The sequence below is a fragment of the Gekko japonicus genome, unplaced genomic scaffold, assembly GCF_001447785.1.
Source record: "Gekko japonicus isolate JY-2015 unplaced genomic scaffold, Gekko_japonicus_V1.1 scaffold1721, whole genome shotgun sequence".
NCBI lineage: Eukaryota > Metazoa > Chordata > Lepidosauria > Squamata > Gekkonidae > Gekko > Gekko japonicus.
Window position 1 is genome coordinate 42,087 of NW_015173187.1, and position 17,128 is coordinate 59,214.

General features: G+C 49.3%; 1 protein-coding gene across 1 annotated transcript in view; it reads right to left on the reverse strand.

Moving 5' to 3' along the window:
- The window catches only part of NOTCH3 (notch 3), an 83,176-nt gene that overhangs the window by 26,211 nt on the left and 39,837 nt on the right, over nucleotides 1-17,128 (reverse strand). Inside the window, 12 exon segments of the mRNA XM_015422604.1 lie at nucleotides 1,946-2,091; nucleotides 2,308-2,500; nucleotides 2,768-2,878; nucleotides 3,093-3,326; nucleotides 3,885-3,998; nucleotides 5,366-5,479; nucleotides 13,020-13,205; nucleotides 13,465-13,620; nucleotides 13,883-14,116; nucleotides 14,547-14,669; nucleotides 15,256-15,591; nucleotides 15,798-15,940. Coding sequence (XP_015278090.1) covers nucleotides 1,946-2,091; nucleotides 2,308-2,500; nucleotides 2,768-2,878; nucleotides 3,093-3,326; nucleotides 3,885-3,998; nucleotides 5,366-5,479; nucleotides 13,020-13,205; nucleotides 13,465-13,620; nucleotides 13,883-14,116; nucleotides 14,547-14,669; nucleotides 15,256-15,591; nucleotides 15,798-15,940 — 2,090 coding nt within the window.

Below are 17,128 nucleotides of genomic sequence, written 5' to 3' on the forward strand. Positions count from 1 at the left end.
GGGTCAGGGCTGCTCGGAGGAGGAGGCTGCCGCTGCTGCGAGCCCCCTGCCACTGGCGAAGGCAGGAAGGTGGTGAAGGCAGGCAGGAGGGAGCGAGCGCCCGGCCTGGCCCCACCTCGGTCCCTGTCTTGCCCCATTCTTGGTTGCGCACCGTGGCAGAGGCGGAGAGGGCCCCCTCCCTGACCGACCGCCCCAGCTTGCCCGCCCGCCATGGGTAAGTACCAGGAGCTGATGACAGCAGTCAAGGCGGAGGACGTGGGCACCATGCAGAAGCTGCTGCAGAGGCCCAAGTCCGGCAAGGGCAAGGCCAGTAGGAGGAAGGTGTTACAGCGGGAGGAAGGCGCCGGGGGGGGGGGGGCGCCAGCACTGCTGCAGTTCGCGAGGAGTTGTCCGTCTCTGGCAGGGCTGCCGGGTTGCAGGTGTCAGGGAAGGACCCATGTGTGTGTGGGGAGGTTGGCCTGTGGCGCCGGGTACCCTGTTGGAGAGGCCGGGGTGGCCCTTGACGGGTGGGACGAACAGGAAGGGGACCCAGTTGGCGGGCGCTGTTGTGCCGGTCGTGCACCCCTGCCGGGCTTCACTTTCGGGAAGCTTTGTTTCCCTTTCCCCCACACACACGTCTCCAGGCCCCACCGGGAGGTTGGCATCTGCGCCTCGCCTACGGCCCAGAAACACCTCGGGCCGGCCCTGTACTGAGTATCTTCTAATTCTCAACAAGGCCACATTTGTAGTTACTTAAATCTGGAGACTCAGGCCATGGCCATGGAGAAAAGCCCCAGGTTTGCAGAAAAATCTGAAATCTTTAAAAAAAATCATTGGGGTTAAAACTTTCCATAATAACATAAGCAGTGGCAGTAGCTTTAAGAAACAGATGCCCTCGGTGGCAAATGCTAGGCAACCTTTGGTTTCTGTCAGTAAAAAGCAGGGGGGGAGGGCCCTTTCCAGGGGTGGACACATTGGGACCAGGCCTAATAGCAACCACCCATCCATTTGCTCCCACATGACTTGCTTGACTCAACCAGGACTCAACCACTTGCTACTGTTCAAGACCAGCCACCCCATGATAGTCAGGGTGGTGTAGTGGTTAGAGTTTCAGATTAGGATCAGATTCCCACTCTCCTGAGGAACCTCACTGGGTGACTTTGGCCCAGTCGCATATTCCCAACCTAACCTGCATCACAGGGTTCTTGTGAAGATAAAATGGAGGAGAGCAGAATAATGTAAGCTGCTTGGGTTCCTACTGGGGGGGAGGCACAAGTGAAATAAATAACTAATAAATAAAGCTGAAGATGGGGGCAGATAAAAGAAAGGGCGGTTCTTGAGTGGGAAGGACAGAAGGGAGCAGGAAAGAGCAGAGGATATGGGGGTTGCCAGGAGAAGGAAAAGTCATAGTGTGGGAAAGGGGCTACATGGGAAAATGAAGCAATCTCTGGAAGACCTTGCTGTTTCCCCATTGCACAACTGGACCCAGTGGCCAGCAATGTGCAACTGGGCCCAGCCTGGTGGCCAGCACTACACACTTCAGCCATAGTTCTCCTGGGCAGAGGAAAGCAGAGAAAGCTGAAGACAGGGAGCACAGATCAATGTAGGTCGGCTAATAGTTGGAAAGGAGAGATATAAGTAGGAAAAGGGGAGAGGCTATGAGGGTTTTTCATGGAAGGGAAACAGGAAATAGTGCTTGTTCTTCCTTAACCCCCTGTAATAGGCGTGAACACAAAATTCAAGGTGCAATTGCCTGTCATTCGTCATAGAACTAAATAATGACCAAACTCTTTCTGTTATGAATGTTAAAGAGAAGGCAGGTCTATAAACAGCAAGTCAAGTATGATCCAGAAGATGGGGACCAGTACAGGGGTAGGTTAAGTATCCTGGGGTAGAAGAACACTAGATGGAATTTAGGTGCAACATAAAGCCTCAGGCCTATGCATGAAAGAGAAGGTGAGTGTACCCTGGAAGCCCTCCTTGCACTTGCAACGATAGCCATTGACGTGGTCAGTGCAAGTTCCTCCATGCTGGCACGGATTTGATTCACACTCATTGCGGTTCACATCACAGTTGGTGCCTGCCCACCCTGGCTCACACTCGCATCTGTACCTATAAGGAAAGGAGGCAGAAGACATAGGGTTGAGGGGTTTTTTTCTATCTTCCAAAAGTCTCCGCCTACAATTAACCCAACCCCATTTGACTGGCCTACAAGGACTAGCTTAACCATCTCCTGTCTTCACTGCTATTCCAAGACAACAGGAGACCATCCAGCAACTAAGCTGAACGTCATCCTGCAGTGAGATGCACTCTGGGGATCAGTCTTACCCATTGATGTCATCGTGGCATGTGCCGTGCACACAGGGGCTGCTACTGCACTCATCTACTTCTGAGTAGCAGTGTGGATCATGGAAACCCTCAGGGCAGACACAAGAAAAGCCATCTTCACCATCCACACAGGTGCCACCATTCTTGCAGGGATTGGATGCGCATTCATTAATCTCTACGTTGCACAAGGGACCTAAAGGAGAGAAGGGACTGCTCAGCCGTGGGATGAATAAGGGCACCCTTCTCGGCTTTGAAGTCAGTCAGATCAGCACAACTTTGCCTCTGGTGCCGAGCCCCAAGCTCAGCCCACCTTTGAGAAGCACCACTTCAAGTTCTGCCTGTGAAGATGCAAGTCCAAATATGACACTACTTCTTGATCAAGTGCTGCAAACACTGGAACCAGACTTTCCTCTCTGCTTCCTTTCTCCACCCCCTTGCAACAACTCTCCCCAGCCATCACCTGTGAAGCCTGGTTTGCAGATGCAGTCATAACGGTTGATGCCGTCACGGCATATGCCATAATCACAGGGGTTGCTGGCACAGTCATCAAAGTTCATCTCACAGTTCACACCTGAGGGAGAAAGACACATTAGAGGCCTGGGCAACACTACAGTCACACCAGCAGAACCCTCAGCAAGCCAAGGAATTCCCTCCTGTTAGGTGTGCCAAGTAGATGAAGGAAGGAGACACAGCTCATCATCGACTGCCTGACAATGGCAAACGATGCAATGGCCTGAAATGGATGGAACACAAGCAAAAAGAAGGATGACAGGACAGTGTCCTACCTGAGGTACCTGGCTGGCAGTGGCACAGGTATTTATTGACCAAGTCAATGCACTTGCCACCGTGCTGACAGGGATTGCTGTGGCATTCGTTGATCTGATTCTCACAACGGTAACCAGTGTAGCCAGCTGCACATGTGCAGGTGAAGCTGGCAATACCATCCACACATGTGCCATGGTGACAGGGATCTGGTGAGCAGTCATCAATGTTCCTCTCACACAGAGGCCCCTCAAAACCTGTACAGGGAAAGCAACGTCGGCATGGTTCAAAGTTGTTTGCAGAACTCCGCCTTCTAACCTTAAACTGAATTTAGATATGGAAAAGAAAACAGAAACCCTACAAATACTAATTTGCTCTTGGGATCAGGAATACAGAAACCTCACTCGGTGCTGAAACTAAAAAAGAGGCATGAATGGTCCATGAATCAGGCCCTGCCCATCTACGACTTTTCTTCAAGCTTCAGCTATCCTTCCCTGAAAAGTGCTCAATCAATGCTTGGGAAAGGATCATGCCCCACAATGCCTGAACTTCTCATGGCTAGAGCATGCATGCTTTTTAAGAAAGGCAACTATAAAGGAGGATTTAGGAGTAGTCTCCCATTGCTATGTCAAAGTCTAATAGTTCTTGGACAGATATCACTGCAGCGTTTTCTTCTAGCCAGAATGAACCTACTGCATGCAAAGCAGTGTTCTACCACTGGGCTATGGCACCATTCCTAAACAACAGTCCTGTCGGAAGGAAGGAAGGAAGGAAGGAAGGAAGGAAGGAAGGAAGGAAGGAAGGAAGGAAGTCACCTTCTGTACAACGGCACTCATAAGCATTGGGCCGATCCACGCACTTGGCACCATTCTGGCAGGGTGTACTGGCACATTCATCAATGTCAATCTGGCACATAGAACCAGAGAAGCCTGAATTCATAGAGAGAAAAGGTGGTTAGACACATCAGATGAACCAGTGAAACAAGAAATATACACAAATTCTGACAGTGTTTACATACATAGCCCCACATAGCCCAATACAGGAAGAAAACAGCCTGTTGATGGGTATGGAACTCCTGCTACTCTTTATCTGCTTTGACATACAAAATCGTGAACCATCTGTACCATTTGTGTAAAGGAGCTGTTGAGTGGGTCAGTTCAGCTCTGGAAATACTGCCCCTACAGTTATCCCGATTTCCCCAGCTGAGCTCCACATAGGGCTATGTGAGAAAAACCAATGAACTCAGAAGCCCCCAGCTGTTAGCAAGAGACAAAAGCAGTTTGAAGATAGAGAAGCACTGTCTGAGGGAAAAGTAAAAATGAACTAACTAGGCTGACAAAAGGGCCGGTGGAGAGTGTCCAAAATAGGTATGTGGCTACATCAACCCTAGTATAAAACTAACATTTTGGACTGGAACTTCCAAATAGTGGGAGGAAAAGTAGGTTCACACTCAGAAGGAAAAATTATGTGGGACAGATACCTCCTCCAGCTCCAGCCAGCTTGCACAGCTCAGCCCTACCACCAGAGGCCCATAGCAAGGGCTCATAAGGCCCCCCCCCCACTCTCCACAGGGGGCTTCGCAATGTCTGCCCCACATGTAAATTGGGTTCAGGGGCCTGTGCGACAGGCTGGGGGAACAAAGATACCATTGTCCCAGCTCCCACACAGCAAGCTATAGGCCTGTCTGTCAATCAACCCTAGAAGGAACTGAATGGAGGACAGGGCCCCCCACCCGCTCGGTAGCAGAGAGGCTGGGCAGGGCCTGGCAAATGAGCTGAAAGCGCTTCCTGAGGGCTGTGGCTGAGTCCCAAACACCAACAACAAACTCCTCAAACCAACGTCCGAAGTCAGCAAAAGACTCCTCAGCAAACTTCCCCACAATGCAAAGAATGAGAGGAAGCACAAGGGGCAGTGTGAGCCTAGGAAAACTACATTACAAGTCTGCTATGAGACTCGAATCCAGCAGACCCATCTGAATTCACGCCAGAGGCAGACACTCCCTGACTTCAAGAGGGGGGGGGGAAATAGTAGGAAGAAGGAATAGAAACCAGGCTCCCTATGAAAGGGCAGATATTTCCTGGCCTTTTCAAAGTAAAGATTGAACTGGCTTCAGGTGCATATACAGGCATCCCCCCCCCTCACACACACACACAAAGAGAGAACACCAGACTTTCAAACATGTAGGATTCATGCTCATCCAAGGTGCAGAAAGATTCTCTCTAGTGCTATGGGGTCCAGGTTCATTCTTTTCCAGGCCAAAAGATGAGTGTCTTGTTGGCAAAATGCCTAGGCTTGCCTGAGGGGCAGGTGCAGCTGAATCCGTTGACAATATCCTTGCAGATACCCCCATTGACACAGGGGTTACTCTCACACTCGTTGATGTTGATTTCACAGTAGGTGCCGCTGAAACCTGCAACCCAGAGAAACCATGTTACAAAGCCAAGCCTCATCCCAACAGGGAATTTTGCCTCCCATACTATACATGTGGCACATATACTGCACACAGTAATAATGCTACAAGGGCCCACACATCCTGGCAGGGTCATGCCTAGGGACACTAATATGTTACAAGTGTACCCTAAACGGTGACATTTTACTTCCAAGTGCAAAACCTAAGCCACTCAGTAAATCCTTGAAAATCTAAGCCTCTTCCACACAAAGCAGTTGCTAACCCTCATTATTGCCAAGATTAAGTTTTAAAAGGTGAAAATAGTTTTCACCATTAGAAGGTTATGAATCTAAATGAGCACAAGCACCTTTTCCCCATTTCATCTAACTCCCTGTCATTTTCCATGATTCCCCAATCCCATCTTCCCTGCTGCTGCCCACTAAATGTCCCTATGGTTCATCCCTTCCCCTCTAGGATTTTACTATATCTCCATTTTTTAACCAAGACAGATTATCTAATTTAGCAGAACACTGTCACTGTTGCTATGTCTACTGACGATGAATGGACCTTCAATAATCATATTTGATCCATCGATTTTTAAAAGTTTTCACAATCTGTGTAACTGCTAAGGTCATTCTGGATTTTAGTCTCAGACATGAAGTAAAACAAAGGTCCTTTTCATGCTCCAACCAAGCCACTAATTACAGACAGTGACAGAAAAGGAAACTAGCAGTGACATCCTAAACAGAGTTATACCCTTTTAAGCCTATTGGATTCAATGGACTTAGAAGGGTATAATTCTGTTCAGGATGGCACAGTAAAATAGTGTATGCTTTCTCGCACACTCACAAAATTATACTCATACACTTCACATGTCTTATACTGGGGTATACTGTTTGTCTCTCTAGTTCAGCACTGTCTATTTCTATTAGTTACAGCTGTCTAAGTACATCTTCCCTGTCCTGCTTCCCCACAATCAATTTTTCACTGGGGATCCTGAGGACTTCAACATGCAAGCAAAGCATGTTCTCCAGTGATGACCTGCAAACATGCTTCCTGCTGTAGAGGCAATGGGATGCTACGGAGATGGCAAAGGCAACCATAATCCAAAAAAGGGCAAGTCACAGGAAGGAGACACTAGATGTCCCGTACATTAGGATAGTACAGGGTAAGGAATGCTGAAGAATGGAAGCAGTGTGCCAGACCCAGGTTCTGTTGCAAAATCTGCCCTCCTGCCAGTCTCTACACATACCAGGCAGGGCTGCTCCAAAGTGACAAGTGCTGCATTAAGGCACAAAGCTGAATTTCAAGCTTTGCCCTTTCTAGCTACCATTAAAAATGTTTCTGCTTTGATTCCTCATTAGGGATAAAAGCAGAATAGAAGTACAAAATAACCAATTAAAACAAAATAAATAGGAAGAGTCCGCTGCTTAGCAGCACTCTGGAAATCTCAAGGGACAATCCCATTCCTTGGCTCATTGTGGTGGATTTTGGCGGACAATTGCCTTCTAACAGCTATCTCAGCTTCTGAGCAGGGCACAATCATGCCTCCATGCACACTTCTTTCCATATGCTTAGGCCGGTCTAAGTGAAGTGACAGAAGGGACATAATCTTCTCACTTGGAAAATGGGCAAAGATTGCACTGAAATGCCCAAAGGTTGCTCAGAAATCACAGCCATTAGAATTCCACATTCTCCTGCTGTCCCCTCAGAGACTAATACACAGCCTGGTTCTTGGGTCCACTTTATGGAATATCTTTCTCCTATACATTATATATACTCGAAAAGAAAGAAAGAAAGAAAGAAAGAAAGAAAGAAAGAAAGAAAGAAAGAAAGAAAGAAAGAAAGATATACAAGGTTATATTTGAAGGTAAAGCTTTTGCTCGAGTTACACATTTCTCGTAACTAATGTGCAAAACAGTTTCCAAACATGGGATTAAGGCAAAAGAAACAGGTTTATCTCCAACCATAATTTCTTCCCTATTTGATTTAGTGAGTTAAAAATAGCACATATAAAGTAGCCTTGTTCTGCCTCTTCTGCCCTATCAGAGAAACGTTGCCCAAAGCTAGGAGAGAGCACACAAAAATCTAAAAACGATGGTGATACAACATCTCTATATAGTGTGTAATCTGTAATCTCACAGCACAGAAACTTCTCGATGCAGACATCTACACGGCATGGGTGCATTCCATGCCTTTTCCAGAGGCGTCTAGAAGAATGAATGAGACAGAAAGAGAAGCTCCTGGACAAGTACTCAGCTACTTCCCCCATTGACAAAATAACCAGAGCTGGGAACTGTGTCAGAGGTTGCAGTGACCACAGGAGGGAGGCAGGAGGTGAGTCTGAAAGGGTCATACTGCCAGGTAGCCCTGTCATGGTGTTGGAATGTAAGGGGGGATATTATTTCCCTCCCGTTCTCAGCGCTGCTCCACTATCTGGCACATTGGCCTTGAAGATGGTTTTCTGTAATTCCCCAGGCCTGGGAACTGTAACTGCTTTAGGGGCAAAATTGCTTGCTTTCTTGGCTTCGCAGGGGGGGGAGCTGTTTGAATATTCTATAAATTAGTGGCCATCTTATTACAGGTCATTCTTAACACAGGCTGTATACATGTACTTTAGTTCTGTGTTACCATAATAAACACCTATCTTCTGAAGAAGTCTGGGTGTGTGGATTAACTGCCTAAGTTCCTGACAAAGTGTTAAGAATCATTCTTGACTCGAATCTCTCTGTGGAGATGAGCAAAGGCACAACCCGACGGCAAGGACCAAACCTTGCCTGAGGATACCTCGGGCGGCACCGAGAAGGTGGAGAAGGATCCACAGGACACGGAAGAAGTTGTTCTCCATGCTCCCTTCGGGGAGGCCCAGGCCCAGGTGACTACCTGTCTGTGGGGGGCCCGTTGGGGCCGGTTCAGTGAGAACCCGCATGAAACTTGGACTTTTTATTCACCTATGGCGCCGGTGGCTCACTGGCAGGGAAGTCGCTATGACAAGGCGCCCAGCCTAGACGAGTATGAGACGGAGGTTTGCGGTGACATTCCCCTTCGTGCAGTTAAGGGGCCCGATGTGGTAGTGGAACATGAAGACATGGGTGAGGAGTTTGTCGGCACCCAGTTGGACCTACTCGAGAGGGGGTTCAACCAGATGATGTAGATGCTTGAGAACTCTCTTCAGGGAATCCCTACCATGGTTGCCATGGCAGTGCAACAGGAATTTCAGCGACAGGGCCCACTGCAACTGGTACCGCAGGTACAAGCATCAGGAGCCCCTTCAGGTTCCCACGCCACGGCTACCCCCTCCTGTGGTTCGCCCTCCCTTGAGACCACTGGGGCCCGGGGTTCTGGCAATCCCGTGCCCAGTTCTCCATCGCCCAACTTAGCCCCTGGATGCGACGTTCGATGGATCTCCAGAGAACCTGCAGTTCTTCGTGGTGCGCGCCCAAAAATTCGTAATGAATTGGGGCCACCTTCTTTCCAACCGAAGAACGCAGAATGGATTACATCACTTCCTGGCTGCGGGACAAGGCAGCGGGCTGGTATGTTAGTCTGCATAACACTGATGGACCAGAACTCCAGTCAGTGGATGCCTTCACGTGGGCCCTCCAGGCTCAGTTCGAAGATCCCAACACGGGAGCGCAGGCAAGAGCCTTTTTACACACCTTCAAGCAAGGTAGACTGTCAGTCAAGGCGTAAATGAGTGAATTCAGGAGGCAAGTGGCACAAATTAGAGGTCCTGGCAGAACAGTACTGTTTGGACCTTAACCCGGAGGTCCAGGAGACGGTTCTGCATAGCATCAACCCAAACTCCCTGAACGCCTGGATTCGTGAGGCAGCGGATGCAGAGACCCGCCTACGCACCATCAAACTCGATAACGCTACTACGGTGGGTAAGACGGTGCTGGCCTCACCTAAGCAGAAGGCACCACCCTCAAAGAAAGAAGGAGTGATAGACCTACGTATGAAACAAGGTGTGTGCCTGAAATGTGGATTACCGGGCCATTTTGTGGCCACATGTCCGGGGGGGGGGGACTTCACCCACCCAGGGGGATTCCCGGGCCACTTTGTGGCCGCATGTGCGGGGGGGGGGGGACTTCACCCACCCAGTGAAGAAACCATCGGAGAAGCGAAGGTCTGATACGCTTGGGAAGAAACCTTCCGTGAAGCCGAAGGGCCCCAAAGCTCTGCAAGCTAGCATCCCGGAGGAGGAGCCAGGAGGCGTTTGAGCACCTGAAAGTTCTGTTTACATCCGAACCAGTGTTAGTCCACTGAAACGAACTTTAAAAGTTTATTGTGCAAGTCGACGCTTCTGACGTTGCGATGGGGGGGCAATCCTTCAGGAGGGGGAGGATGGGAAACTCCACCCCTTGGCGTATGTTTCCCGGAAGTTCAATGACACTGAGTGTAACTGACCTGTTTGGGATAAGGAAGCGGGAGCCATCAAGCTGGTACTTTCTGCCTGGCGCCTCTGGTTGGAAGGGTCCCTTTTGAGGTGTGGACTGATCACAAGAACTTGGAAGTTATGCACACTCCGCGCAATCTAAATGCCAAACAGGTTCGCTGGGCTGACTTCTTTTCCAAGTTCAATTTCACATTACACCATTTCCCCGGGAAAGTGAACTCTCTGGCCGATGCTTTGTCCTGCCTCCCGCAACACGACAGCAAGCGGGAGGGGGTGCTTGACTCCATGTTCACGCCTACACAGTTGGGAGGGGTTGTAGTGACACGCGGCCGAGCCTTGGCCCCTCCTGACTCTGCCTCTACGTCTGGATGGGAGGGGAAATTTGCTTCCGCCCTCTCTGAGGTGGACCGTCTGGAACTGAGCAAGGAGAGGGAGACAGTGGAGCACCCAACCGGCTGTTGGTACAAGGGTTCCAAATTATTAGTTCCTCTGACACTGCGGGGAGAAATTATGTCTGTTGTTCATGGCAACAAACTGGCCGGCCATTTGGGGTTTGTCAAATCCCTTCATCTCCAGTTTTGTTCAATCATGCCAAACCTGCATTATGTGCAAAGCTCGACCAGGTAAACCTCTAGGGTTGCTACAACCTCTGCCTCCCCCTGGACGGCCCTGGGAAGTCATTTCTATGGATTTTATTACTGACTTGCTGCTCATCAAGGGAAAAACTGTCATTTGGGTAGTCGTGGATTTGTTTCCAAACAAGCACATTTTGTGCCATTTAAAGCCCTTCCTACGGCCCACATCTTGGCCAAGGCATTTATTTAGCATGTCTTCCAGCTGCATATGCTGCCCCAGAAGATTATCTCTGACCGGGGGGTCCCAATTTGTCTCCAAGTTCCGGGGGGAGCTCATGTCCCTCATGGGGGTCGAAAGAGGCCTCAGTAGCGCCTACCACCCCGAGACTGACGGCCAGATGGAAAGGGTTAATCAAACCTTGGAACAGTACCTCCGCTGTTTCACAAACTACCAGCAAGACGATTTGGAGGGTCTCCTCCCTTTGGCTGAATTTTGTTACAACAATGCTTGTCACTCATCGACTGGTGTTTCCCCGTTCATGGCTATGTCTGATTATGAGGCACCTCCCATCCCGTTTCTGTCAGAGGGGCCTCTCCCGGCTGGGGAGGTGGGAGAATGGTGGCAACGTTTAAAAGATGCGTGGCCCCTCCTTTGCAAGACATTGGACTCAGCTAAACTGGCCTATAAGTCCCAGGCCGATAAGAAACAGTCTGAGGCATGGGATTTGAAGCCTGGCGATTCTGGGTACATTTCCACCAAAAACATCAGGAACCTACGGCCCAGCCGTAAATTGGGGTAGAAGTTTATTGGACCTTTTAAGGTCCTCCGCAAAATCAATGATGTAGCTGTGGAGGTGGACTTGCCTAAGAATTTAAGGCACTTACATGCTTTTTTCCGTTTCAGCCTTCTCCGTCGTGATCCTGGGACTAATGCTTGGCGACCGCAATCTGCAACCCCACTTTAGTTCTGCGTTACCATAATAAACACCTATCTTCTGAAGAAGCCTGGGTGTGTGGATTAACTGCCTAAAGTTCCTGACACATACAGGCCTAGAGTTTGCATCAGAGAAAACCGTGGAGATGGGGCCATATGGAGGAGCTTGGAAGAGACTGGTGACATTTTTTGTTTGTCTTGATTAACAGAGCTGAGATTTGAGACAGACAGAAGAGAGGATGGCCGGAACTGCAGGGACCTGCAGACTGTGAGGACCATAGTTCACACCACAGGCAAACGAGAATCAAAGACAAGGCACCAATGTGTTTGCTCACGTGGATTTGAGAAATTACAGGCACATGCACAAGGGCATATGCTTTGAGGAACGTATTGCAACAGGAACAGTGCAATCTTTTACAGAGTTACTCCAGTCAAGGCCACTGATTTCCAAAGCCTTAGACTGGAATAACTCAGCACAGAATTGCACTGCTAATGGCCCAGTCAAAAACATCCCAGCTTGCAACTGCAGGAAAGGACTGGCTGGGAGTGAACATTGTAATGTTAATACATGCTGCCTCCTAATTTCTTCTAGACTCAGTGCTCCAAATCTCTCATCGAATCCAAATCAGAATGGTTTCAGGACATTGCAGTGCTGACTCGGAGCAAAAAGGCAACACTAAAACCAAATTTACTAACCACTAGTCCAAAGCCATTCCCAGCTAGTAGGGCCCACCCCTCCCCAAGGTTTTCACAAAACAGCCAGCATCAGCCTATGAGTCAGCAAGCAAGGAGAATGTTCCTCCCCATATGGGGTAACAGAAGCACAAAGCAGAGCCAATTCACAGTGCCCGCCAGGCCAGCCCCACCATTAATATTCCAGGCACAATGCAGCACTCCCACTGTCTATATGAACACTGCACTGATTTATAAGGTATTGCACAGCCACAATGGGGACAGCAGTTACAACCATCCCTCACTTTCCAAGGATGCCTCCATATAGATTTCAATACTTGTCTCAGTCCTATCCGCACCTGAGGACCGCTGAAAGGCCGCGAGCTTAAAGTAAGCATCGCAACACCCAGTAAGATGGAGGGAAAGAAAATGCCAGCAGTATATGTATGTCTAGCCGCATGTGAACAGCTCAGTGTTACAGTGCTAGTTTTCTCCACAACACAGCTCTTCTACATGGACTCCTCTAGACTATATTTTCCATCTAGACTAGAAGTGCTAACCACCTACACTGTCTAGCTGGGGAGACTCAGGTTAAGACGACTTCCAAACAGCATGGGCATCCCCATGACTATCTATCCATCCACTCTGTTTCAGCTACGTTCTGTGACTCAGAAGTGCCAGTGTCCACAAACATACCTGCTCCATACACTTTCCACTTTACCACACAGAGGTTGACAACATCCCTGGAATAGGTTATTGACAGTGAACTAAAGCAAGAAGATAACTGCCTTAGCTCACTCAACAAGTTTGCCCGCAACAGAGATTTGACCCCAGGACTTTGGCATCCACGTTCAGCTACATGCCTGCCAATCCCTTCCCACTGATTTCATTTCCTCCTTCCTTCCTCCCGCCCTCCCTCCCACTGCCCACAAAATCAGACGCTGCATCTTTGCTCCAGTGGCTGATGCTGAGGGAACCCACCTGACATGCAGATGCAGGTAAACTCCCCAATGCGGTCAAGGCAGGTAGCATCATTCTGGCAAGGCATGGAGAGGCACTCATTGATATCCGTTTCACACCGTGGTCCTGTGTAGCCACGCCCGCACTGGCACTGGAAGGACCCTTGCATGTTCACACATTTGCCAAAGTGCTCACATGGATTGGCTCCTGGAGATGGTAAAGGCATGCAAAGTGAACATGGCTGGGCCAAAATGGTGTTCCCTCAAGGTTCAATTCAAGGATAAACCCAGTCGAGGAATGAGAAAGGCATTCCAGCTAAGCTAAACTGTCTTACTAGCTAATATGCCATCCCACAGAGCTAGCAAGGCCCAATTCAATAGCCCCTTGAAAGTCCAATGGTAGGGTGGTGGTCCTCCTGCCTTTCCCCTTTGATTCTGCAAAAATGAGAGAGGTGCATTATTCTCACCAATGGAGCACTCGTCTACATCCTGGTCACAGGCTCCTCCTGTGAAGCCCGGTGGGCAGGTGCAGATGGCACGGCCATTCATCGGGTTGGTGTCACAGATGGCACCTTCATGGCAAGGGTTACTGACACAGGCATCATCCAGGTGACAGAGGAGGCCTAGAAGAAAGTAAGACCATGACAGGCAACCACATAACAGCAGCAAACACAAATGGGTAGGAATTCATGGGAGAAGCAAACTCTGGTTTCACAATCTCTTTCCATGCTAGAAAGACACTCCATTCACGTCACCCGATATCCCATCCACCCATTCTGATCTTTTCACAACACTGCCCCAAACCTTCTAAACTCTGCCACGTATCTTCTGAACAGAACAAATGTACACAAAGGTGATACATTCTGCAAGGTAGAAGCCAGCTACCTGTCTTGCCCATGGGGCATGCACAGTAGAAGGAAGCCACACGGTCATGGCAGGTAGCACCCTGGAAGCAGACCGCTGTCTGACAGTCATCAATGTTCTCACTGCAGCTCTCTCCTGTCCAGCCATTGACACAAACGCACGAGTGGCCTCCATCTGTATTGAAGCAAGTGCCTCCGTTGTGGCACGCATTGGGCTGCAGCTGGCACTCATCCACATCTTCAGTGCAAAACTGGCCTAGGGAGCCAAACAGAGATTAAGTCCATCTGTGCTAAAAACCTTACCAACCAGGGCCACAGCACCTTCTCTCTCTCCCTCCCTCACCCTCCCAACTACCTTTGATCTTCTTTGCCCTGAAATACCCAAGGCTAGGGATGGTACAAAAAGCTTCCACTTCATCAAATGAAAAGCTGCCTTGCTAAGGTCTGCAAAGGACACGAACTCCCAATTCACTGGCAGGACAAAGTCAATGTATTTCAAAACTGGAGGGAGGAAATGTTTATTACCTATTCTGTGCTCCAACCAGACTGCCTGACTTGGAGGCTTGATTTTAGCGAGCATCCCATGGACAAGGAAAGGAAACACATCTAAACCATTAAGACCCTTTCCCCCATTTCAGCACCCTCGTTTTAATCCAGTTCAGGCTCTCAGACTGATATGGCAGTACCTGTCCACTCTGGAGGGCACTGGCAGTTGTAGGTGTTCACGCCATCCACGCATGTGCCTCCATTCATGCACATGTGGTCTGGACAGTCGTCAATGTTGATCTCACAGTTGTGGCCCTCAAAGCCTGAAGACAGAGAATGTAGCCAAGTTGGTAACCATGGAAAGGCAAATTCCACAAACTCCCAATAACCCACCTATAATGTGCAACCAGATTCCAAGATTTTTAAAATTATAGGTTCAAGCTTTTCCAGCAGCTCAACCACAGCGACAGCAATGAACAAACCCAATTTGGAACAGAGCTTGTGAGGTCCCCTCTCCTCTTTCTGGGACCCATTTTCTCTTCAGGTCTCCAAACAGAAAAGGAGAAAGAAATAACCAGGTATTCCAATGTGTTCTGGATCTGACACGCAAAGCTGCAGCTTCAGAAACTACAGCTGCCATCTGCCAGTTCTTCCCACCTCCCCTGGATTGCTTCCTTCCTGCCCCACCAAAGCCCTCAACAGCTTCCTATGAGCTTCCTGTCAGGACAACAGAAAAACAAAGCACAGAACAGGGTCACAAGTGAAAAAAAGCTAGGCTTGTGTTCCAAGGGCCACTCATCATCACCTAACTGTCCCAAGGGATGTTCTTGCCCTGGATCTGCCCGTCCAGCACTCCTTCCCACAATCTCACAAATAACATCAAATAATAAATCCCACAAGCTCACTCACCAGGCAGGCATGCACACTCATAGCTGAGTTCTCCTGTCTGGCGGCAGGTGCCCCCATTGAGACACTGAGACGGGGCACAGGGTGTAGAGATGCTCTCACAGAGCTGCCCTGTGTAGCCAGCTTGGCACTGGCAGCGGAAGGAGCCTTGTGTGTTGAGACAAGTACCCCCATGCTGGCATAGGCCAGGCACCCGACATTCATCCACATCGCTCCGGCAGTTGCGGCCCTGATAGCCGGGCAGACACGTACAGTTGAAGCGACCATTCCAGTTGGTACAGCGGCCACCATTGAGACACGGCTTGCTGGCACAGACATCCAGCAAAGAGCAGTCCTGACCTGTAGAAGGGAGGCAGAAGACCTAACGAACTTTGGGTCTGGAATGGCGTTAGGACTTTCCTGGAAAGCCAACTTATCACCAACATTCTGCACTGATCCACTCTGGAGACCTCCCCCAGTGGATCAGATATCCACCAGGAGAAAAAAGCTTCCAGAACTTCTACTGACAGCCATGGTAACACAAAAACCATGCTGTGTGTCCTTACCTCGAAAGCCCTTGGGACAGGTACACTGGTAATGCACAGTACCATCACGCAGGGTGCTCTCACACGAGCCCCCATTGGCACAGGTTGACTGGTGGCAAGGATCCTGAAACTGACAGTGCTCTCCAATCAGTCCAGGCTGGCAGCTGGCAAGAAAAAAGAAAGGGAAAATTTATAGATGACATCAGGCATTCATTCTAGGACTACTGTATACTGATGACACTCTGGAACCTGAAGTCCCAAACCCTACAACTATCAGGAAGGTTGCATGGGGGAAATCAAAGGGAGCAAGTTACCACCACATGAGAAAACACATCTCTAGAGAAGTTATGTGCAGGATAGTGGAGGACTGTAGTTGGCACTGGAAGCCTCTTGAGAGGAACATGTCCAGGTGACAGCCTAACGCCCCGGTCACACTAGCGTAAATTCACTTAAAAAATAACTCCTTCCCCCTCAGACAACTGCGGAATACCATCACAGCCATGGGCTTAACCAAATACAAACCTGTATTTTAACCATTAGAGCAAACAAACAGCAACAGTCCACCACATCACATAATCAGTTAGACCATATTCATGAACAACTGAACCACTGCAAAACCTAAAGGACCAGAAGTCATGTCCATTAAGAGAGGGTGGGTAGGATTGCCCCACTCTGGACCACCGAGAAGGAAGCTTCACGGTAAGTGAATACAAATCTTCCATTCTCCGGTGGTCCAGGAGTGGGGCAGTCCTTGACTCCTTACTCCTGGGACATAAAAAAGCAGTGCTCCCCCCGGGTGGGTCACACAGCTTCCGGTGCCCTCAGGGCCTGAAGGAGCACTCTACTGTCAAATGCTGCTTCTGCCGAGGCTAGTTTGTCAATCCTATAGTACTTTGTAAAGGAATGGACAAATTTCCATGTCACCACCTTACAACTTCTAGGGACGGCAAGGCCCTATATGCCGCCAATGTGACTGCCCCCCATAGAGTGCCCTGTGACCCCTACTGGAGGTACGAACCCCTACACCTTGTATGCCTGACTGATCCTTATCCACCTGCTCAGGGCAGAAGTGGAGACACTCTTTCCCAGGGACAACTGAGTAACATACCCAAACAAGGATTCAGTCTTTCTCAACCCCATGGAACCAGGAGTTAACTTTGGGGGTGAACGCTGGGGCTGGTCTAAGGACGACCCTGCCGTTGTAGAAGGTACATAAATCTGTATGTACCGACAAAGCTCTCAGCCCCAAAAATCTATGCGCTGAAGTGATCCCCACTAAGAAATTGTTTTCAGAGTAATATCTTTCATGAGACATGATGCCACTGGTTCAAACGGCTCCTTGCATAGTGCTC